This window comes from Phascolarctos cinereus, unplaced genomic scaffold, assembly GCF_003287225.1.
Source record: "Phascolarctos cinereus isolate Bilbo 61053 unplaced genomic scaffold, phaCin_HiC Scaffold_1;HRSCAF=81, whole genome shotgun sequence".
Taxonomy (NCBI): Eukaryota; Metazoa; Chordata; class Mammalia; order Diprotodontia; family Phascolarctidae; genus Phascolarctos; species Phascolarctos cinereus.
The window spans coordinates 211,174,498-211,199,204 of record NW_027555514.1 but is presented as its reverse complement, the minus strand read 5'-3'; the positions used below and the strand labels follow the sequence as shown (position 1 = coordinate 211,199,204).

Genomic DNA, 24,707 nt, shown 5'->3' with positions numbered 1-24,707 from the left:
GATGCTCTCAGAAAAACCAGGACTGATATGAACTGATGCAACGTGAAATGAGCAGAACCAGCAGAACATTGTACACAGTAACAGCAATACTATAAGATGTTCAACAGGGAATGACTTAGCTATTCTCAGCAATACAGTGATCCAAGACAACTCTGAAGAACTTATCTCAGATACTTTATTTTTCTTAGGTTTTTATTTTGGTCTGTGTTTTCTTTTAGAACATGACTAATATGGAAATATGTTTTGCATACATGTATAACCTGTATCAATTTGCCTGCCTTTTCAATGAGAGTGGTGGAAAGGGAGTGAAAGAATTTATGTGTAATTTGGGAAAAGTAAAATACTAAAAAAAATAAAGATAGGGGAGCAAGTCGGTAAGTCAATTAAGAAGCATTTATTAAGTGCTTACAATATGTATCAGGCAGTGTGCTAAGTGCAGAGGCAACAAAAGAAAGGCAAAAGCACACCCTACCTTAGGAAGTTCACATTCTAATGAAGGAAACAAGTATGTACCTACAAGACACACACACACACACACACACACACACACACACACACACACACACACACACACACACACACACACACACACACACAGTGTAAATGGGAGGTAACCTTAGAGGGAAGGTGCTACCAGCGAGGGGGACCCAGAAAGACCTCTTTCAGAAGATGGGATTTGAACCTAGCCTTGAAGGAAGCCAAGGAAGCTAGGAGGAGGTGAAAAGAACCAATCTTGGCATAAGGGAGTGTCACTGAAAAAGCAGAGTGTAGTGCACACACACCTAACGTCTCTCTTCAACAGCAGTCATGGAGCTCTAATTGTCTACTTGATATTCGAACTAGAATGTCTCACAGACATCTCAAACTTACCATGTCTAAAACACAATGTTTCTAATAATCATAATAATCACATTATTATTAATAATCATCACCAAACTTACCATGTCCTTTTCTTTCCCATGACTCATCCTTCTTATTTCTGTTGTAGTCACTACCATCCTTCTAGTCATTCAGGTTCATAGCCTCTCTTGTTGTCTTTGACTCTTCACTCTTCCTTATCTCACATATTCAATCAGTTGCCAAATCTTGTCATTTCTATCTCCACATCTCTTGTCCCTTTCACAAGGCCAACTCAATGGTTCAGGCTCTTAAGAGTTTCTAATCTGAACAATTGCAAAAGACTAGTAATTCGTCTCCTAGGCTCCAGTGTTACCTTACTCTAAGACATCACACAGCTTTGAAAGTAATCTATAAAGCACATGATTTTTCTAATCGCGTCACTCCCCCACTCACACTCCAATGGCCTTTAGAATTAATATGCCTCTGTTTGCCTTTTAAAGCCCTTCAAAACTCGGTCCCAACCTTATTGCACGTTATTCCCCTTCACATACATATAGACTCTCCCGAAATTGGCCTTCATGAATAGAATATAGGTTCCTTGAGGGCAGAGAATGTTCAGTACATTCTTTTTTATCCACAGTAACTAGCTAAATGACTGACATATAATAATCACTTGATGAATGTTTGATTGATTAAATAATTGGTTTCCCTTTCCTCATGTTTTTTTTTAACAAATTAATATTTACTCAACTTCTTCAAAGTTTTTCAATGTATTAACTGCTCAGAACTGTTGCCATTACAATCAACTATTTGTCCATCAGTTGAAGGATGAAACCCTTTTTAAAAAAAAAACACAACAGTTTTCTGATTCCAGCTTCAGTAATGCTGTAGTGCCAAAGATAATTAATTCCTATGTTTTCAAGGGTCCTGCTTTAGAAAACAATATAATAATGGAAACAACACTGCTAATCACGAAGCTAATTATTTTTGGGGATGACTTGAAACCATTTAATGGCAATTTTTTGAAAATATTTGCATTTGATTATATTTGCTGTAAACCTAAAACCTATTTAGACTAATTTCCATTAGTCAATCAAGCTAGAAACCTAAGGAGAACATGATGAAAAAATCATTTTTTCCTGTATAGTAATTTTTCCTCCATGTTCAAACTAACAAAGAAACCATATTCAAATGGACTTTAAAAAAAGGTAATAGAGGGGCAGCTAGGTTATAGAGTACCACCCCTGGAGTCAGGAGAACCTGAGTTCAAATCCCCCCTCAAACACATAACACTCACTAGCTGTGAGACCCTGGGCAAGTCACTTAACTCCCAGTCGCCCTCACAAAAACAACAACAACAACAACAACAAAAAAAACAAAAAAAAAAACCCAACCCAAAAAACCCCCAGAATCATTAAGTTAGCCTGGAAAAAAAAATCAATCAATGAATGGATTGACTAGAAAGCAGTTCTAACAGAATTTGACAATTAAAAACAAGATCTGTTTAGGGGTATGGTAGAACAGGGGAAAGTTTCTTGACACACCTATCAGATGGGCCAAGATGACAAAACAAGAAAGTGATAAATGCTGGAGAAGATGTGGGAAAGTTGGAACACTAATGCATTGTTGGTGGAGTTGTGAAATGATCCAACCATTTTGGAGACCAATTTGGAACTATGCTCAAAGGGCTATAAAAATGTGCATACCCTTTGACCCAGCAATAGCACTTCTAGGGCTGTATCCCAAAGAGATCATACAAATGGGAAAAAGACCCACATGTACAAAAGTATTTACAGCAGCAGTTCTTTCTGTGGTGGCAAAGAATTGGAAATTAAGGAGATGCCCATCAATTGGGGAATGGCTGAACAAGTTGTGGTATACAAATGTAATGGAATACTATTGAGCTATAAGAAATGATGAGCAGGCAGACTTCAGAAAAACCTGGAAAGACTTGTATGGTCTGATGCTGAGTGAAGTGAGCAGAACCAAGAGAACGTTGTATATAGTAACAGCCACGTGGTGCGATTACTAATATTGATGAATTTAACTCTTCCCAGCAATACAAGGATCTAAGACATCTCCAAAGGCCTTGTGATGGAAAATGCTATCCACACCCAAAAAAAGAACTATGGAGTCTGAATGCAGATTGAAGCATAGTATTTGCTATTTTTTCTTCTCTTTTGTTTTGTTTCCTCTTTCTGGTGGTTCCTTTTATTGGTTGTAATTCTTATTTACAACATCACTAATGTGAAAATATGTTTAATAGGAATGTATATGCATAGCCTATATCAGATGTGCACCATCTTGGGGAGGGTGGTAGGGAGGAAGAGGGAGAAAAATTTTAAACTCAAAGGCATGTGGAAGTGATTGTTGACAAATCAAAATAAATTAATAAAAATAAAAAAATAAAAAAAGTTTCTTGGAAGAATGAAGTACTTAGATGAGCTCTTTTTAGTTGCTTAACTTTTTTTTTATTTTTAGAAGAAAAATTTTTTCACTTCCTTTCCTTCTATGGAGAGAGAGAGAGAGAGAGAGAGAGAGAGACAGAGAGAGAGAGACAGAGAGAGAGAGACAGAGAGAGAGAGACAGAGACAGAGACAGAGAGAGAAACTGAGACTCTTACACCGCTTCTCAATATTTCAAGATCCCCATGAAAAAAATCTCACTTTAAGCTGCCACCTGCAGACTACGAAGGCTTGCATTACAGTGTTGGCAGTGTCAGAGAAGAGAAGGTGGCACACAGAAAGGTGAAATCTATAGGTCTTGGCAACAGGTTGTATATGGTGGGTGAGAGTAAGGACTTGAGGACAAATCCAAGATTTCAAGCCAAGGGACTAGAAGGATGGTATAGCTACTTACAGAAATAGGGAAGGGAGTAGGTGGGGAGGAAAAGATAATGAGGGTCCATCTCAATAGTCAAAAATGGCTTTTGAGGAACCAGTGGCATTGTTTCTCAAAATAGAGTCACCCTGCTCTTTGTTCTTCTCCAACAATCACAGGCATATGATTCATAGAATTAAGAAATCTAGACTAGTTGTACCAAAAGGATAGGTAGCAGCCAAATTTTTTGTAATTTACCTAGGAAAGCATAGCTGCCAAGTGGTCATCCATTTTACAGAACTATATTCTTTAATTTTCTAGATAGGGAAGGTAAAAAGCTATACTCAAAATGTGAAGACCTTATGACACTGACCACACTTAAATTTGAAATTAGGATTTCCACTGTTAGGATTCCCAATTTCAATTTATGAGTAACCTATATGAAAGTTATGATCCCAATATATAAAAAAGAAAGAAATATGTGCGGAAGGGAAAAATGGAGAGTAGAAACAAAAGAGATATAAAAAGATAAGACAGGAAAGAAGGCAACTGATATGCTTATTATGATTCCAAAGTTTCAGTACAGCATCCATCTAGTAAAGTCTATTAAGCGAGTTCCTGTAGATCAGTACGCATTCCAAGTCCAGTGTCTAGGAATATTTATATATGTACAGACAAAGTAGGCAGGTACAGAAGTTTAGAAAATAACAAAACCAAAACCAGGATTATAGGTATGAAACGGGAAGCAACCTTAGAGACTGGCATACAAGGCCTTCCCTCAAATGCTCCCGACCCATCACGCCTAATCTTCCCTTTCTCTGCTTTCTAACACAGAGCCTCTGTCCAGAAAGATTAATTTCTTACCACACAATCTTTTTGTTCCTTCTTCTGTGATAGTACACATAACATTTTCCTCATTTGGAATTTCTATCCCCTACTCTAGGCAATCCAAATCTCATAATTTTTTCAAAGTTCATCTAAATACTCAAATCTTCCAAAAACTTTTCCCAGATAAACCTTCTCGTACTCCAAGAGATCATGTTTTTACCATTACATTACCTCAAAACTTATTTAAACTTAATATTTACAGTTGCCATTGTATTTAAGAAATAACAAGGTACCAGGGTTGTTTTGAGGATGAAATAAAACACTGTATATGTGTGTGTGTGAAAACACTTTAAATCTATTAAGAGGTATTAATTATTTTATGAATAAGTTATTTTATATAACTAAATTTAGTCTGTTTCCTTCATATTTAGCAAATTAAATTCAGTCAACATTCACCTATGATACTCTATTTTATGGTATATAATGATGTTTGCTTAGTCTTTTTCTTCTTCTCTCCAGTTTTCCTTCATAAAAAATCAGATTAGAAATAGAAAATAAGGCACTGTGACTACTTTGGAAATATACTTATTAAATAAATGCTATTAAGGAAAGTTATGACCTTACATCCCCAAACTAGATAATTTATACAATACTTCGTGCTTATGCTGTATCATTTCTTGATAACACATCACATGTCAGTCATATACTTTTTCACTTCCATGTTTGTAGATATTCTAAAAAATGCTTTGGTCCACAAGGCAGGAAAAGCTCAAATCTTTAGGGTTTTTGATAGGGCTTCAAAAACACCTGGGGGGGATACTAGTAAGCTGCTTTTAACAGAGGAAGCTAGAAGAAATTCTGAGAGATGGAGTAACTCTTTCAAGGTCAATGGAAAGTCCATGATACAACTAGGAAATCTCAACTCCAAAGTTCTGACTGCAAATGAGTGTGATATTTATGCATTTATCTCTGTAGTTCCATAATTTCCACCCCTTCCTCAAAGTCCAATTCCTATTTTTTATATCTGAAAATAACAATAATTTAACATTTTCTTTTTATTTAAAAGGGAAAGCTAAAAGTATGTCCTTTTATCATTTTTCACTGAAACATTAATATGACATTTCAAAATAATTATTTGTTCTAGCTTCATGTTCCATAACACAGTATATTAGTCTTAGATTTAAATCAGCTGATGGCTCAAAGAGAACCCAGATAGATTTAATTAATAAAATATGTTGACTTGAATCTGAACATGACTACTTTCCTAGTGGATTTGGTGTTTCAATAACTGGAAGGCTCTATGTTTTTTTCTCATGCAGGTACAAGTCAGTTTTTACATGACATTAAAGAAAAATTAGTATGCTGCACAATTTTCCCAATGTCCTAGCAGATGAGAGATACTTCTGCTAACTTGGTCCTGGAATCCACTGCCTTCTTTTTTTAGATCCACCATTGTAAAGGTAGGTTCCTAAGTGACATTAACTTTACTCTGGCTAGATTCCAAAAGGAGTTAATTTACCTGTCAATTATGTCCTGAAGCAGCAAGGGCAAAGGGCACTGAAACAAGGCAGTTTAAAACTCTCCTCAACCACACAAAAGGGCTATGCACTGGCAGAAAATGGCAGTTAATATCTTCTCTCAAGTTAAATTGACCCGGTAGTTGTACCTGCTAATCAACCCTAAATACAAAGCTTCCCAACAGAAAACCATTACATCTGGCATTTACTGAAGGAGGTTCCCCTGTCTCAGTTCCAAGTTAGTTGTAAGCAGGAACTCACATGCTTACCTCACAAAACTGTATTTCCTGATTCATAAAGGTTTTTAATTGAACTGAATCCTATAATCATGTATCCTCTAAACTTTTCAATGAAAACATTGTTGAAATCTTTAAACTTTTCCAAAAGTGATGCCAGGGTCTAATATGATAACTCTGACCAAAGGGCACTAGTTAATTACTCCTAAAGAAAAAATACTTCAAACAAAAAAGCTTTCAAATACTTCAAGAGATTTTCTTTGAATACTGTATTCAGAAAAAAAGAAAGACAGGGGAGCTAATAGGGATTGAAATTAAACTGATTTTATCAGCATGGCTAATGCACAGAAACCAAATGATATACATTTGTACCTCAGAAGAAACAGCAACACTGGTACATTTTTCTAGTTGCTTAGAGACAATTCTCACACAACAGCTATGTAATCTGCAAACCATACCCAGGGCTTAAAAAGTATGTCATGCTCTATTTCCTTCATGGAAAATTAGATTCCAGGGGTGGGGGTGTGTGTGAATATATACTTCTCTACAAAGTATCTTCTTCATTTTTAAAGAAAATATTTTTAAAAGTGTTATTGATACCTTTGGTTTTTTTTAAAATCACTGTCATTTCCAGATATGCCCTTCCCTTCACTCTCACATTCATTACTCTTTCCCTTGTAACAAAGAAACAAAAATAGTAAAGCAAAACCAACTGACCCAGAAGCATATGCAACATTTAATATCCACAAAGCCTCAGCTCTCCAATTAAAGGAGCAAGACGCATTTTCTCATCTCTTCTTGGGTCATAATTATACAGCATCCAGTTTCATTCTGTTGTTCTTATATTGTTGTAGTTATCACAAATATCATCTTCCTGGTTCTGCTTATTTCATTCTGTATCAATTCATTAAGTCTTTCTGTGTTTCTCTTAATCCCTCATACTGTTTCTCACAGCTCAGTAATATTCCATTACATTTATGTACCACAAATTTTTTAGCCATTTCCTAATCAATGGGAACCCCCTTTTGTTTCCAGTTTTTTCTTTTACTTCTTTTAGATTAAAAAACCCATAAACATGCCAGTGTACATATGAGATAAAGAAGAGATTTGGGGAAAATATTCATTCTGAAGTTTTCTAAATGTAAGTGGAAAGGACAGCTAAATTATAAACAAGGCCTAGCATCAGGGGTAGGGAATCTGTGGCCTTGAGGCCACGTGTGGCCCTCTAGGTCCTCAAGTGTGGCCCTTTGACTGAATCGAAACTTCACAGAACAAATCCTTTCATAACAATTTAAGCCTGGTACAAAAAACTACATCATTTGCATACAGTTAAATACAAACATCAGCCAGACACTAGGTAAGAGTTGTCAAATACTTGCTACATGGTCTCTAGGCCACATGCAGCCCACAACAGTCCCAAGTAAGGCCAAAATCAGAATGAAATGTAATTGGGAAATATTTCAACAAAATAAATAAAAATACTATAAAACATAGATAATACTACATTTTAAAACTAAGCACCACCAATAAGGCAAGAGAAAGAAATTAAGGTCAATAAAGATAAGTAAAGAAGACTTAAAACTATCCCTATTTGCTGAGGATATGATGGTTTATTTGAAAAATCCCAGGGAATCAGCAAAGATACTAATTAAGACAATTCAGGAAAGTTGCAGGCTACAAAACAAAATCCTCTAAGATCAACAGCAGTTCTTTTTTTTGTTTTTCTTTTCTTTCTTTTTTTAAAATTTATTTTTATTAATTTATTTTGATTTATCAACAATCACTTCCATATGCTTTTGAGTTTAAAATTTTTCTCCCCCTTCGTCCCCACCACCGAGATGGCGCACTATCTGATACAGGCTATACATTTACATTCCTATTAAACATATTTTCACATTAGTGAAACTGTAAGTAAAAATTAAAACCAATAGGAGGAACCATCAGAAAGAGGAAACAAAACTCAACAGAAGGGGAAAAAAAAAGACAGCAACATTCACTGTTATGATTACTATCTGTGTCTTTTTCTCCATCCTTTTTCCCCCCGTTTATGCTTTTCTTTCTCCTTTCTCCTTCCCCCCCTCACTAGTGTTTTGCTTTTGACCACCGCCTCCTTCAGTCTCTCCTCTCTTCTTTTATCCCTTTCCCTTTTCTTCCCCTTTACCCTTACTGCTTCTTCCTTCTTTCCCTCTGCTGTAACAGGGTTTTGTGTCTTTTCCTGTAATGTAATTTACCTTTGTCTGCCTCCTCCTTTCTCAGTACATTTTCTTTTCTTTTTTTTTTTTTGTTTGCTTGTTTTTAATATTTGGCTAGGCAATGAGGTTAAGTGACTTGCCCAGAGTCACACAGCTCTTAAGTGTTATGTGTCTGAGGCCAGACTTGAACTCAGGTCCTCCTGAATCCAGGGCCGGTGCTCTATCCACTGCGCCACCTAGCTGCCCCCCCCCCGTACATTTTCTAAAATCAGACTAATCCACTTACTTGGATCCATTTTAACCCACTTGATTAGATTTTTTTTTATCACTACATCAAAGTCAACTAATATCCACCCCCTTTATGGATACTCCTTTAACATGGTGTAATAATAATAATACAGTTCTCAAGAGATGCAAGTGTCTTCTTCCCTTGTAGGGATGTAAACAGTCCGCCCTTATTAACAACATATTGTATCTTTCTGTCCCATTTACCTTTTTATGTCTTTCTTGAATCTTGTACTTGAAGATCAAATTTTTGTTGAGCTCTGGTCTTTTTATCAGGAAGGTTTGGAAATCCCCTATTTCGTTGAATATCTATTTCCTCCCTTGAAAAATCATGCTCATTTTTGCAGGGTAGTTGATCCTTGGCTGCAATCCAAGCTCCTTTGCCTTATGGAATATCATGTTCCACACCCTTTGGTCTTTTAACGTAGAAGCTGCAAGGTCCTGTGTAATCCTGACCGTGACTCCATGATATTTAAATTGTTTCTTTCTGGCTGCTTGCAGCACCTTCTCTTTCATCTGGTAATTTTGGAATTTTGTTCTTATACTCCTTGGCATTGTCAATTTGGTATCTTTTTTCAGGTGGTAAGCGGTAGATTCTTTTTATGGTTATTTTACCTTCTGGTTCTAGAATTTCAGGGCAGTTTTCCTTTATGATTTCCTGAAAGATACTGCCCAGGCTCTTTTTTTATCATGATTTTCAGGTAGTCCACTAATTTTTAAATTGTCTCTCTTGGATCGATTTTCCAGGTCGATTGTTTTACCAGTGAGGTATTTTACATTTTCATCTATCTATTTATTTTTTTCATTTTTTTCTTTCTGTTTGATTGATTCTTGCTCTCTCATAGAATCATTAGTTTCCATTTGTCCAATTCTAGTTTTTAACAGATTGTTTTCTTCTGTTAGTTTTTGTACTTCCTTCTCCAATTGGCTAATTGTATTTTTAAGGGATTTGTTTTCTTCAGTGTACTTTTTTTCCAGTTTGCCAACTGTGTTTTTTAAGGACTCTTCTACCTCTCTCATTAGACTTTTAAAATCTTTCTTGAGCTCTTCTGAGAAAGCTTTTTGGGCTTCAGACCAGTTCGTATTCCCTTTTGGTGTTGCAGATGTGGGTTTGTTGACAATGATGTCCTCTTCAGAATTTCTGTCTTGATCTTCACTCTTCTCATAATATGAATCTATAGTACATTTCTTTTTACTCATGGTTTCTTTATTCCCTGGCCTTTGAGGAGATTGAGCTCTCCTGCTGGGGAACAGAGGGCACTGACTCAAGCTTCTTGTGCTGGGAGCCTAGGTCTTGGTCACTGGCTTTGTGTGCTGGGGCCTCTTATGTTGGCAATTGGAGGCTGTAGGGTTCTGGCAGCTTACCTTGTGCTGGGCTGGAATCAGCAAAGCTGGAACTTTCAGGAAATTCTAGGTTGCCTGCTTTTCCTTTCCTTTAGCTTTCTTCAGCTCCTTTTAGATGGGTGCTGCAAGGTGTTTATCTTGCCTGGGGCCCCTTGCAATGCTGCCTCCCTCCTTTCTGCTAATGCATTGGGAGATTCCTTTGCGGTAGAGAGCCAAGGCACCTGGTGGTTTTCTGAGTTGGTTTCCACCAGTTCCCCTGCCCTCACTGAGGCACTTGGGGGTCCAGGTGTTGGTGTTTGCCTGCTCTACCACCTGGGCTTCAGGATCTCCTCCTGCTTGACAGCTGGAGGCTGTAGGGTTCTGACAGCTTACCTGGTGTTGGGTTGGAATCAGCAAGGCTGGGACTTTAGGAAGACTCTAGGGTTGCTTTCTTCAGCTCCTTTCAGATCAATGCTGCAGGGTACTTATCTGCCTGGGGCCCTTTGTAGTGCTGCTTCCCTTATTTTTGCTGAGGCACTGGGAGACCCGTTTGCTGGGCTGCTGCACCGCTGTTCCCTGCCTTTCTTCTAGTTCAGCTGTTCCAGGGTTTTTTTTTCTGGGGTGATATTTTCTGGGTTTTCAGAGGTTGCTAGGGGAGGGTAAGAGTGACTACCTTTTTAGTCTGCCATCTTGGCTCCCAGAAGCAGAAGAACAGCATTTCCATATAATAACAACAAACCCCAAAAAGCAATAATAGGAAAATCCCATTCCAAATAATTACAAAATGCATAAAATATCTGAGGGTCAACATACTGAAGGACACAAAAGACTTATATGGATTCAGTTACATAATGCTCCTTATTGAAATAAAGAACCTAAACAGCTAGAGGAATATTCAATGTTCACGGCTAGACTGTGCCAATGTAATAAAAATGACAATACCACCAAAATTATTTTATACTTTTAATGCTATACCAATCAAAGACAATTCTTTCTAGAACTTGATAACCAATAATAAAATTAATTTGAAAAAATAAAAGATCTAGAAAATCAAGGAAAATGATAAAATGAAGTAGGGAAGGAGAGACAGCACTTCTAGACCTCAAACTATATTAAAAAGCAGCAGTATTCAACAACCAACTGGTACTGGGCTAAAGAATAAAGACAGAGAGATCAATAGAACAGACTAGACAAGTGGAAATTCAGAAACAACAGAACTCAATAACCCAGTGTTTGACAAAGTGAAAAACTAAGTTACCTAAGGAAAAACTTCTTATTTCATAAAAACTGCTGGAAAAACTGGAAAGCATTCGGGCAGAAATCAGGCTTAGAACAACTATATTCCTCAATATATTCTAAAGCTATGCCACACTAATATAGAAGATCATACTATAAAAAAATTAGAAGAGAAACAGACCATATACCTCTCACAGGAGGAAGACATTGATAAGAAGGAAGTCCTCATATACTCCAAAATACTTAAAGCAGCACATTTTGTGATAGCTAAGAATTGAAAACAAATTAGGTGTCCATCAACTGGGGAATGGCTAAACAAACTGTGGTACATAAATGTAATGGAATATTACTGTGTTATAAGAAATGATATGATGAATGCAAAGAAGCATGGAAAGATCCATACAAATTGATGCAGAGTAAAGTAAGCAGAGTGAAGAAATGGGAAGAACTACACACTAAAAAATCAAAAGTAAATTTAATAAAATTATAAATGTCAAACACGATTTGAATAAGGAGATATGAAAGGACATGCCCCAACTTCACCTTTAATGGAGGCGGGAGACCTACAGGTGTCATACATTGTATATACTTTTGGACTTTTTCAATATAATGAATAGTTGTGTGGATTTGTTTTTCCTCTCTAAAAATACCATTTGTTACATAGAATGGCTCTCTGGAAGGGGAAGGAGGATAGATAATTGAGATACTATGGTGATGTAAAAAAAAACTACAGTGAAGATATTAATAAAAACATATTTAAAAGAAACAAAAAGCAACAAACAGACATGAAGAATTTTTTTAAAACGGGAAGTCTTGTTAGAACTGATGTGGAATCACCTGATGGCAGATCCAAAGAACAATGGTTATAATAACGCAAATAAAAACAACACTAAAGGGAAGCTAAATACAGATTAAATGCAATAGCTAGATTTGGTCCTGGAGAAAATGTAACAAAACATAGAGGTGTAGCAGTAGAGTATAGGTGCATATGTTTGCATAGTCTGGCATATGTTGTCAGGTGTTGGTTGGTTTTGATGAATTGTTTACTGCAAAGTGGAGTATTCACTTACATACGTGTATATATCAGGAAACAACTGTGGTGTGAAGAACAAAGAAGGCATCAATAAAACTTAAGAAAAGAAGAAAAATTTAAAAATAACAAGTTTGCTAATTTCTGATTTAGAGGACTCATACAAAAATAATCCAAGTCTCAGAGCCACATATGCCCTATTCTACAATCATTCCCTAACATTCCTTCTTTCTAATTGATGTCCAAACTTAGACAGTAGCCCAGACAGCCTCTAGACCATCTTTAACTCTTAAAAGTGGCATTCAACCCTGAGGTAGTATAATACGAACCCAAATAAGCATTCAACCTTTTTTGCCCCATTAAGTACAAAGTGTACTTAGACCACTGGTATGTGTGATCACATCTGTGACACAATTTAATTTACCAACTCTGAAGCTCAGCAAAGGCTTGCTTCATTTTCTTAATGGAAGAATACATTTCTTCTTTAACCACAACCCGATACCGTGCAAGAGATACTGTACAACGCTGTAGGTCTTTGACGGATTTTTCAATATTGGAACCTAGGAAAATAAGCAGCAAGAAATGACAGTAAGAGGTCCGTAAGTCTCTTGAAAGTGAAATCTGGAAACCTAAACATGACAAGTCACAGGGAACTAAGAATCTTTCCCAAATGGTCACCACTTCCCCTCAAAAAGGAAAAACTGCTGGTGTTTTAAACTGTATTAAGAAAAGAAACTAGAGATTCTTTAAATGTCCATAATTTTCCCAATCACCCCAAAATGACTAAATTTAGATTGGACAATTTACCAAATGAATGCTATACTATTAATACTGAAGAGCTGGCTGTATATAAATTTGCCAGGTATGTATGAAAATGAAATAAACATGCCCGAGACATTTTAAAAATAATCTGGTGTATTTAATGATGAGATTAATGTGCCTACAGAAATACAGTACAGTGTCATGCTACAGATTTTCTATTTCTATTTAAATTTTTCCTTGTCATAATCTCACTTTTCTTTTAGTGCCTATCTAGATTTCTTGGGTCTACGGAATCTACGTTAATTTGCCTGACTGGTTTTATGTATAAGAAAAAAATATATCAGGTACATTATGAATCTCTCTTATTGCTGCATTTGCAGCAGATGAAAAGAAACTCCATCAAAACAAAAAAAAAAACCCAAAACCAAATCCCTGTCTAATATAAATGCATATAAAGATGAGAAAGATTTTGAACTCCACTGAGCTAGGCCAGGTTAAAGGCTAGATAAGAAAAAGGAAAACATTTTTAATTAAAGGAAGGTCTTATAATCTGCATATTGCTAGTGTCTTTTTATACCCTGACTCTTAAATGAAGTAGACTAGAAGTGTCAAACACAGGTCACCTTGCAATATTCCTGAATGCAGCCTAAAATGTAATGGGGAATATTTAACAAAATAAATAAAAATACAATAGAACATACATAACGTTAATATGTAGTTTTCTAAGTCAATATGAGGCCAGCTGGAACATTATATACAGAGTTTGGTGGTCCTTGTTTCTTTTTGAGCTTAATAGACAATTGTGCACCAAAATGTGTGATCACAGTTTACTAATCAAATGTCTCTGTTATGACCTTAGATACTCCCTCCAACTATAGAGACTAAAAAGCATTCATGTCTACCTTTCCTGTGCAACTCTTGTCAATGTCCTCCCATTAAGTTGGCCACTTTCTAAATTTAGGGCTACCTAAAGAATTGGGGGCCTTCCTCACTTTCTCTTCACATTGTTAGGATACCAGTGGAACAGTCAGGCCGTTCATCTGTTATTTCTCACCCTCACTATGACATTCTTTACTCTTGTTCTTAAAAGTTTCTTATTTGTTATGTGCTACAGCCCATTTACATTTAACACACACTTTTCTAATGCCCTCTTCTGAGATATTCATTTTCAGCTCTTCAGTGATTTGTTTTCTATACAGCCATGTAATTATACTACCATATTAAATTAAATTATTGGCTGCTTGCTATAATGCTCCTTATAGTAAAAAATGTAACAGCCATTGCTGCTAAATGTTTGCTTCTCAGAAAACATTATCTAAAGCTGGAATCTTAGAGTTAGAGGTCTTAGGTCTCTTAAAAGTAGGTAAAATGGGATTTTGAAGAGACTGTAAAGGTTCTTTAAAAGCCGGATATCACATTATGTTATGGCTTTTTACTTTTTGGTCCACCAAAAGATGTAATGTAAATGTAAATGAAATGGCATACCAGCTGAGAAGTCTTTATAGTTAGGCAAATAAAAGGAACTGCTGAATGTTAACATATAAGACATTCTGGCAGTGGAGCTGACTGCTTTTCAGAAAAGGGATCACTGTCATTTCAACAAGACTACTGTGTGGGGTACCACATCTGAATTGCTGTCATATTCCAACTGTGCACAGGCAGGCAGTGAAAAGAGCCCTAGTAGTTACTAACACAAAAGAGAGCCAAGTTTGTACTACTAACTATTCCTTCTAGATTACTGAAATCCTATCAATAGAACCACAAAGGTAATTTTCAGTCTCTTGCTCAATGCATTGTTTTTATCTCCTTCTCAAGGAGAGACTCTGCTTTACCTAGTTTTTTGTTAGTAGAGGAGAGCGGAAGGTCTTCTATTGTGGAGAAAGAGCCCAGGTTTGAAAACTGAGTGCCTGGGGTGGGTCTAGAGAGAGATTTGGTAGAATTCCTGGTTTCATGTTTCAGAGACTGTTGAGAAGAAGTCTGAGTGGCATTCACGCTCAGAGACTTGGACTCAAAATCAGAAACACCATTCTCCAGCACTAACACTGCCAAAGAAAAAGGAGAAAGTTACAACATGAAGTTTGGGGAAAATTAAGCTAAACTGTTCTAAAAAAAAACAAAACAGGAAAGGTCAGGATGTTATGAGAAAAACAATGTCCCTCAAATGGCTGTAAATAAAATGATCTGATTAAAAAGAACAAATTTGGGCTCAGGTAGAAATAATTAATTGCTCCTATCCTCCTTTCTCCATTTACCCTGATGAGTGATCCCTTAAAGGAAAAAAGGCAGATGAATGTAGTGCCCTATTTCCAACTACTTTATCCTGTTGGCTTTGGGGTAAGGAAGTAAGTAAGAGTCAACATGTTACCAGCTCCTTCCAACTTCTATAAGGTATCTTGAAAGAAGGGGAAGTTTGCATTGAACCAGAAAAGTAGGAACCACAATTGCTAGTTGAAGGTGAGTCCAAATTTGTTTTTTTTTTTTTTTAAGGCAATGGGGTTAAGTGATTTGCCCAGGGTCACACCGATAGTGTTATGTGTCTGAGGCCGGATTTCCAAATTTGGTTTTTAAAAAGAAAAGCAAACCCAAGGAAAATAAGAACCTTTTATGATCATATGGTTTAGTAAGGGTAAACTGAAGCACAATTTTCTTCACTTTTTTTTTTCATGTGTTAATAAAGAAGCAACAAAGGAGAATCTTGGACGTGCTCACATAAAACTTAATGATATTTTTTATTATATTTGCAAATCACTGACAGGAGGGAAAGTGGGAGTGAGTTAACAAAGAATTGATAAAAAATTAAACTATTCAATGAAGAATTCAAAGAAGCTTAGAAGACAGAGTAAGCAGAATCAGGACAACAATATATACAATAACTACAACAACATAAACAGAAAGAACAAAGCCAGAAACTCAACAGTGTGTTAGCTTAGCCCTGAAGAAGAGTTTAGATAATTCACACTACTTTCTTCTTTAAAGAAGTGGGGGCCTAAACCAAACTTGGTTGACATGTTGGTTAGTTTTACTAAACTATTAAAAAAATTTTTTTTTGTTACAAGGGATGACTCTGTGGGTAGAGGAAGAGGGAGGGAATCTATTTGTAAATGAAGGTGACAGAAAATGTAATATAATCAATAAAATCAATAAAAAAATTTTAAAACTAAACCATTCAAAAAGGAAGAACACTAGCTCTGAATCCTACTTTTAAAAAATAGAGTTTATGAAAACTAAGAATGTGATTCAGATGAAAAAGATAAGTAGTAGTAACTCACATTCATAAAATACTCTCAGGTTGACAAAATGCCTACCTCAAAACAATCCACTGAGGTAGAGGTAATGGAAATGTAATCTATTTCACAGAAAACTGAGCTTAATGAGTTAAATGATTTGACTATATCTAGTCCCATATCTAGTATCAGAACTTAAATTCAAATTCAACCCTTCTGATTCCATGTTCTGACTCCTTCTACATGATTTTGTCTCAGGTTTACACTCATTTATATATTCTACACCGTGCATTAAACATAGAGGAAAAAGCACGCATGCCTGTATAAATATGTGTATGTGTATGTATGTATGTATGTATGTATGTATGTGTACACAAACCTTTTCCCTTATCCCCTTCCCAGCATTACCAGTTTAATCCGCTTCAAAACTATTTAATTTTAATTGTATTTTACGCAAATGTCTCTACTCCCACTACTCGGCAGTAGCATCTAAGTACTAAGTTAATATCATGTGCTATGAAACCAGATTTCTATAAGAAGAGAAGGGAAAGGAACATGCATTTATTAAGCACCTACTATGTACAAGGCACTGTGCAAAATACTTTGCAAATATTATCTCATTTAACTTAGACAAAAGTAAGTTGTGGAGATGAGTGAGAACTGACTTTCTTCTAAACCTACATTATTATAAGATGTCTCATAAAACCGTCTTAGTTAAAAGGTTGCAAAGCTAATCAACTGGATTCAATTTATTTAACCACTCCCTCAGCTACTAGCCTATGTCTTTCAATCAATTCCCATTTAAAAACAAAACAAATGAAAAAATTTCAAATAGCTCACCTGTTCTATCAGACATGTCTGGTGTGCCAGATTCAGACTCTTCCAATTCTCTGGCATCTATTGAAAGTATCTCCAAGCCTTCACTGAGAGAGTCCACAGACTCCGTATCATTAGCTGCACCATTTACATGGTAACCATTAATCCCACCTTTATCCAAAGAAGCTACAGACTGCTCCTCTTGAGTGGATGGCAGCTTATTTGTGTCTGGTAGATTGTTACTTGCTTCTGCTGCAGGTTTTGGTTTGCTTTTCTTCTTTTTGTTCTAAGAGTTGTTAAAGATGGAGTGTGGGAATGGGAAGAGGAAAAAATACCCCACAACCCAAAGAGAAAGTTTAGTTACTAAACCCTTTAGCAACTTACAAACTTAATCAGTAAGCATTTATTAAGTACTTAGACACTAAGCTAGGGGGGACTGTGGACATAAACAAAAAAATTTAAAAGGCTGTGCCCTTAAGGAGCTTACATTCTAATGGGGAAATAACACATATGTATGTAAGTAGAAACAGTATATGTACAAAATACCTAGAAAGTACATTGTGAGAGTAGAGGCACAAACAGCTGGGGAGGGATCAGGAAAGGCTTCATGTAGGTGACTCTTGGGTATAATTTTGAAGTTAAAAAAAAAAAAGGATTCTAAGAGGTGGTTGTGAAGAGGGAGGTCATTCCAGGAATGTAGAAGAGTCAGTGTAAAGGTACGGGGATGAGAAATTGATAGTAATTTGTGAGGAACAAAGAGAATGTCAGTTTGACTGAATTGTAGAATGCAGAAAGAGAAATAAAGAGTTTGTATTTACAATAAGGCTGGAAAGGTAGACTAGGGTCAGGTGGTGAAGGGCCTTAAAAAACCAAACAGATAAGTTTATATTTGATCTTACAGGCAGTAGGGGAGTCAATGGAGTTCACTGAATAGCAGTATGCTACAGTCAAATATGCACATTAGGAAAAGCACTTCGGCAGTTGTAGGTAGAGTGGATTGGAGACAGTGGAGACTTGAGTCAGGTAGCTATTACAAGAGTCCAGGACAGTTTGGTATAAGGGTGGGTTTTGGGAAAAGATAATGAATTCTGTTTTGGATATGTTAAGTTTGAGACAGTAATCAATTAATGATGCTGGTCTGGAGATAGATTAAGGCTATAGGTGTGGCAGTCACTGGCATAAAGATAATAATTAAATCTCTGGAAGCTGATAAGGTCACAAACTGAGTAAGAGAATACAGAGAATAGAAAAGGACACAAGATGCCTTTGGAAAACTGAAAGTAATTTGTTTTTCTACTTTATGGTGCTTAGAACGTAAGCTCATTGTAAGTAGGGGATACTTCATTTTTTCTACTGCTATCCCCAGCACTTAGTATAGTACCTAACTTGTAGTAGGTACTTAATAAATACTTGTTGACTGATTCGTTCAATAAGTTCAAGATGTATTTATTTCCCCCATACATACATACATACATACATACATACATATATGTGTGTGTACATATATATATATATATATATATATTATATATATATATATATATATATATACACACACACACACACACACACACACACACACTCACACACACACAGACTCGATGATATTAACGGGTAACCAGACTATCCTGCTCATCCACATGCAAAAACAGATCCAAAAATTCAGAATATGGAAGGACACAAAGATGTCAGTTATCTAGGCAGTGAAAGTAAACGTTTAACTAAGAGTATAATGAACCAATTACAAAAAATTACTGACATCAATATTTTAGAACTGATATTAACATATCAGGAGCTTATGACCCTTTCATCTATTCTGACCAGTTTCCAAAAGGACCTTTGGTTTCAGGTTGTAAGCTGCCCCTTTGATGCATACACTGAAATGCTGAGCATCCTCTGATAAACACCCAACAGGTATAATTCTGAGAGCATTCTCTGGGCACCACCATACAACTATTTAGGTTTTGAGTTCTGGTTCTACAATTTCAGGGTCCACAACACAATGGGTGAGGAGTAGAAGCAGTTGTCTGACCTTAAAAAAAAAAAAGGAACCTTCTAACTGACCCAGGACACAAATGATTCTGAAAACCATTGGAGAGAGAATTTTCTCTCGAGCAGCTCTGTTTTCCCTGACATGCTCTGCAGTTTTACTTTCTGTCTAAAATCAATATTCCCTCTGCAAATCCAATACAGTAAAGCTATATGTTTCTTGTCCTAAAATTTTATGTAGCATTCACATGGATTTGCTACCTCATTTTAGACATAGTTGCATCTATCTCCCTGATGGAAGAAAGTGGCCATTATTTAAAATAGGTGAATAGAAAATGTTCATAGAATACATCTTAATAAGTTCTGGTATTCTGTTTTTTGATGATACAGAGTTTATAAAAGCACAATACTAAATTTCATTCAAGTTACCTTTTTCTTGCCTGTTATTGTCCATTCTTTTAGTACTTCACTGGCATTGCCTGCAAGAGGAAAGCAACATTTTTTCCCCATAATTAATCAGGAACTAATGTCGCCATGTCTTGTAGTAGTTGGACAATTTCTAAGAGCTTATAATGGGAAAGGTTAAATTTCAATATGATGTTTGCCTTTGGGAAGCCTGCCTACTGTGACAGAATCACAGAATTTGAGAGCTTGAAGGAATCTCAGCAACCATTTACTCCAAACCATACACAAAAGGAATCTCTGGCATAACATACTTGACAAGGGGTCATCCAGCTTCTGATTGAAGATCTCCAAGAAGAACCCACTGCCTCTCATGGCAGCCCATTCCACTTTGGGGCAGGTCTAAAATTATGAAGTTTTTCCTGACATCAAGCTTAAATCAGACTTTTTCCAGTTCCCATCTACCTACTTCTTCTGGTTCTGCCCTCTGGAGCCAAATAAAATAAATCTAGTCCCTCTGCCACATGATAGCCCTTCAAATACTTAGCTATCATGCCCACCTTAAGTCTCCCCTTTCCTGGTTAAACATGCAGAATGCCTTTAAATGATTCAGACAACTTTTCCTTAAAATTATTTCCAGAAAACTCTTCTAAGAAAAAAAAAGCCTTATATTATTTATATATTTGTTTAAAAATTCAATAAATTAATAATTCAATAAATTTAATATATAATAATAACATAAATATACATATATTTAATCTAGTCTCACAAACAAGGCCACTGAGGAGATATATTCACTCTGTATCTTAGGAAAAAAGCAAAGGCTATTTGTTTATCCATAATCCATGCTATTTCCTATGCTTCCAGATACTTTCCATCACATCAGCTTGAAAAGTTTTGCACCCCAAACTCAGCACATGAATTAAATGCTGATTTTAGCTACTTTTCTAACCCATTCTTACAATTTTAGAAAAAGCATAACATAGTTATGTGATATGATAGAAGTCTTGTTCATTGGTTTCTGCTAGTGTTTCTCTTGAGGGTTTGGAAAAGAATTGAATTCTAATCTTTTTCAAATGAAGAAACTGAGGACCAAAGAAGAAAGATCACAGCAAATGATATCAATGCAAATGATTGAGTAAAGAATCACTTTTCCATGGTTGCATACTTGGGAAAACACCTAACTTAATCTCAATACATATGTCACTGTGGCATTATGGTTTTTTCTTGAATGGCAGTAAAACATATTTTGAGAGAAAGGAATAAATCTTCTTGGAATATCTTATGGAACTTAGGGAAGTAAAATGATATTATAATTTATATGAAAAAAGATACTATAGTCTTATAGTGAGTTCTGCTAAATGAGCTACGACATACAAAATATCTGAATGAACAAAAAAAAAAAGTCTACTTTCACTCTTTAGACTAGTCTTACCCTGCCCCCAGGAAAACCCCTCAAGGAAATTCCTTACCTGGAGGAACTGTATCAGCTTTGTTACCCACTCTTTATCAGCACCTCAGTACCCTTTCCCCTCTGATTGGAGGCAGAGCAAAGAACTCCTCCCAAAGCTTCCATTAAAGATGGTTCCCAGGGCAGTCATCTTTCTCTTTCCCACCAGCTTATACTCCTTGAATTGGGGCACCAAGTACCTACTTCTCCAGCCCCAGCCCCACCCCTCCTACCTTTTGTGTGTGGTTTTCTCCCCTTTAGAGAATGCAAGCTCCTTGAGGGTAGGAATTATCTTTCTTTTTTCATATTTGTTTCTCCTGCACTTGGCACAGTGTTGGGCATATAGAAGGAGCTTAATAAATATTTATTGACTGAAGCCCTGCATTATATAATACACTTAAAAACTGTGAAGTAGGCTTACCTTCCATGAATGCTTGCACCGTTTTGTCCACACAGTTATCAAAATGCTGCAAGACGAGGATGATTTCATTGTTACTCCGATTGGGGACTATCGCACGTACTGCATTGATCTGTGAAAAGATTGAGGTGGTGAAGGATAGCTTAGGTGGCATGGTAGACAGAACACTGGAGGTGGAGTCAGGAGGACCTGAGTTCAAATCCAGCCTCAGATACTTACTAGCTGTGTGACCATGGGCAAGTCACTTAACCCCAGCTGCCTCAAAAAAAAAAAAAAAGATGGAGGTGATGGTCATTTTTATCATTAACCTTTTAAAATGAATTGCCAAGAGCAACAGCATATTACTTAGGGCACTGGAAAAAAGTGACATACATTCTTAACAATATTTGTCATTTTTTTAGCATTAGTCAAAGCACATATTACTATCTTAGCAAAATTTTGTGCATGTGTATACACACAGAAGCATATGGAAATTTAACTTTAAGAAAAAGAAAAAAGTAAAACTGCAAGAAATAAAAAATACATATCCTCTACCAAATAAAAGGTACTCAAAGTTTATAATCAAGTAATGCTCAGAGTCAATAATCTAATTTTTAGAACAAAGGTGAAGTTGAGAAAGGTTTGTAATGAGCACTGGGAACGTGGAGGAGTGAGAAGAAAAGCATGTTTGCCCAGCTTACCTAGCACACCTTCCTTCTTCATAACAATCTAGGAAACATATCAGACTTGGAAAGCCAAGTAAAAATCACCATAGGTCATTTCTCTAACTCAGGGAAGTTTAGGAAGACAGAGAGACCTGCAGAAACTTGGGTAGGGGGTGGCAAGGAGTGCTGCATGGCAGCAGTAGACAGAAGTGTTCCAGAGCCCAGCAACAGAAAGAGGGTAGAGAAAGAGTAGCAGGGTAGGAAGCATATCCCAAGGGACCCCTGAACTAGCTTTGGGTACAAGAATGGGTGCCATCTCTCAGCTCTGCCACCCACTGCCCAGGTTTGGGGTGCAGATTCAGGGCAGAGTGTCTTGGTTTTGAGGGAGCATGGGACTGACCTGGCTGTGTATGAGGCACAGAACAAGTTCCAGAAAAGTTAGTTGTGCATCTCTAAGCCTAAGAGCAGAGTAGCAGGGACTTAATTCTGTTCTTTCAGAACAAAGGAGAGATGACATTTCAGAGGCTCCAAACCTGCAGAACCTCTCAGCAGGTTATCTAGCAGTAGAAACTCAAATAGAAACTCAACCACTCATAAGGCAACAGACCCAAACCTGTGTCAGGAACTTGCAGAGCTCAAACCTGGAGGGCGGTAAACAGACCTCCCTAGATCACACCAATTTGAGACCACTGAAAATTTACAGGCTCCTGGCTGAGCTGTGAAAGCAGCAGGATGATGTAAAAGGACAGAACCTTGGGTTAGGCATCCCTCTTCCCACCTTGAAGTACATAGAACCAGCACTAATATAACGTCCAAAGTCAAGAAATAGATTGTAAGAATGGGCAAACAAAAAAAGAACCAGATCACAAAGAGCCATTATGGTGAGAGGAAAGTTCAAGACACAAACACAGAAGAAACACATGACCTGAAAACATCTACAAAGCCTCAATGAAAAAAATACAAATTGTATAAAGCCCAACAAAAATTCCTTAGAAGAGTTCAAGAAACCATTTAAAAAAGTATTTTTAAAATAAAATAAAATTAGTATTTTTAAAATGAAGTGGAAGTAAAATATGAAAAGAATTAACAGCTTAGTAAAAGATGCACAAAATAGTATGGAAGAAAGTAACTCCTTGAAAATTAGAACTGACCAATAGAAGCTAATGATTCCATGAGACATTAAGAAATAATCAAAGGCAAAAGAAAGAAGAAGGAGAAAGAGAAGGGAAAGGGGAAGAAGAAGAAGGGAAAGGAGGAGGAGAAGAAGAAAAAAAGATGATGGAAAAAAAAGAGGAAAAAGAAATATCTCACAGAAAAAACAAATGACCTGGAAAATAGCCCAAAGAGAGATAATTTAAGAATCACTGGACTACCTGAAAGCCATGAACAAAAAAGGAACCTAGATATCGTATTTGAAGAAATCATAACATAAAACTATCCAGATATATTGGAACCATAGGACAAAGCTGAAAGTGAAAGAATCTAATGGTCAACTCCCGAAACTCCAAAAAGGAAAATTCATAGAAATATTATAGCTAAAATCCAGAGCTCCCAGGTCAAGGAAAAAAATGCTCAAAGCTGCCAGAAAGAATTCAAATACCATGGAGCCGCAGTCAGGATCACATAAGATTTAGCAGCCACCATATAAAGAAATGGAGAGTTTAGAATAGATATTCCAGAAGGCAAAGGATCGAGGATTACAACCAAGAATAACCAGCAAAACTGAGTATAATGCTACAGTGAAAAATGGACCTTTAATGAAAAGATCAGAGCTGGGTAGAAAATATGATATGCAAACACAGGGTTCAAAAGAAGCACAGAAATGCAAAAATAAGTGAGAAATCACAAAGGAATAAACAAGGTTTAAACTGTTTATATTCCTTATAGGGATATGAGACATGTAACCTCATAGAATTTTATCAAAAATGGGGTTCTTATAGGAATAATAATTAGACAGAAGGCCTGGGTATGATTCTAATAAGTTTGAAAAATCACAGAAGAAGAAGAAAGATGGGAAAAATTATCTCACATAATGGAGAGTGCAGGAAAATGTTTAAATGATGAAGAGGGAAAGAAGAGGGAATGGGTGACACTTGAATCTTACTCTCATCAGAACTGGTTAAAAGAGGAAAAAATACACATATACACAGTTGGGTACAGAAATACATTTTACTCATCAGGGAAATAGGAGGGAAAAGGGAAAGGGGAGAAGGAGAATTAGAAGGAGGGGAAATTAAGGAAGAAATCAGCCCCAAGCAAGAAAAACTCTTTTCGTTGTTGTTCAGTCATTTCAATTGCGTCTGACTCTTCATGACCCCATTTGGGTTTTTTTGTTTGTTTGTCTGTTTTGGTTTTTTGGTGAAGATACTGAAGTGGTTTGCCATTTCCTTCTCCAGCTCATTTTACAGATGAGGAAGTAAGCAAATAGAGTTAAGTGACTTGCCCAGGGTCATATAGCAAGTAAGGATCTGAGGCTGGATTTCAACTCATTTTCCTGACTCCAGGCCTGGTGTTCTATTCACTGCACTACCTACCTGCCCTAGACATACTCTAAGGACACACAAAAACAATTATAGCTCTTTTTGTTGGGGCAAAGTATTAAGTTTTGCTCATTTCACTATACATCAATCCATAAAAGGCTTCCCAGGTTTCCCTGAACTATTCTTATCATTACTTCTTTATCTTTGTTTTGATT

The 24,707-nt window shown here is 36.5% G+C and overlaps 1 protein-coding gene across 3 annotated transcripts in view; it reads right to left on the bottom strand.

Moving 5' to 3' along the window:
* The window catches only part of SPATS2 (spermatogenesis associated serine rich 2), a 139,109-nt gene that overhangs the window by 27,828 nt on the left and 86,574 nt on the right, over positions 1 to 24,707 (bottom strand). For all 3 annotated transcript variants that reach the window (XM_078156814.1, XM_020966128.2, XM_078156813.1), the window contains 5 exons: positions 21,372 to 21,480; positions 19,528 to 19,577; positions 17,134 to 17,395; positions 14,902 to 15,111; positions 12,732 to 12,867 (listed from right to left, as the gene is read on the bottom strand). In XM_078156814.1, coding sequence (XP_078012940.1) covers positions 12,732 to 12,867; positions 14,902 to 15,111; positions 17,134 to 17,395; positions 19,528 to 19,577; positions 21,372 to 21,480 — 767 coding nt within the window. The remainder of the gene's footprint in view (positions 1 to 12,731; positions 12,868 to 14,901; positions 15,112 to 17,133; positions 17,396 to 19,527; positions 19,578 to 21,371; positions 21,481 to 24,707) is intronic.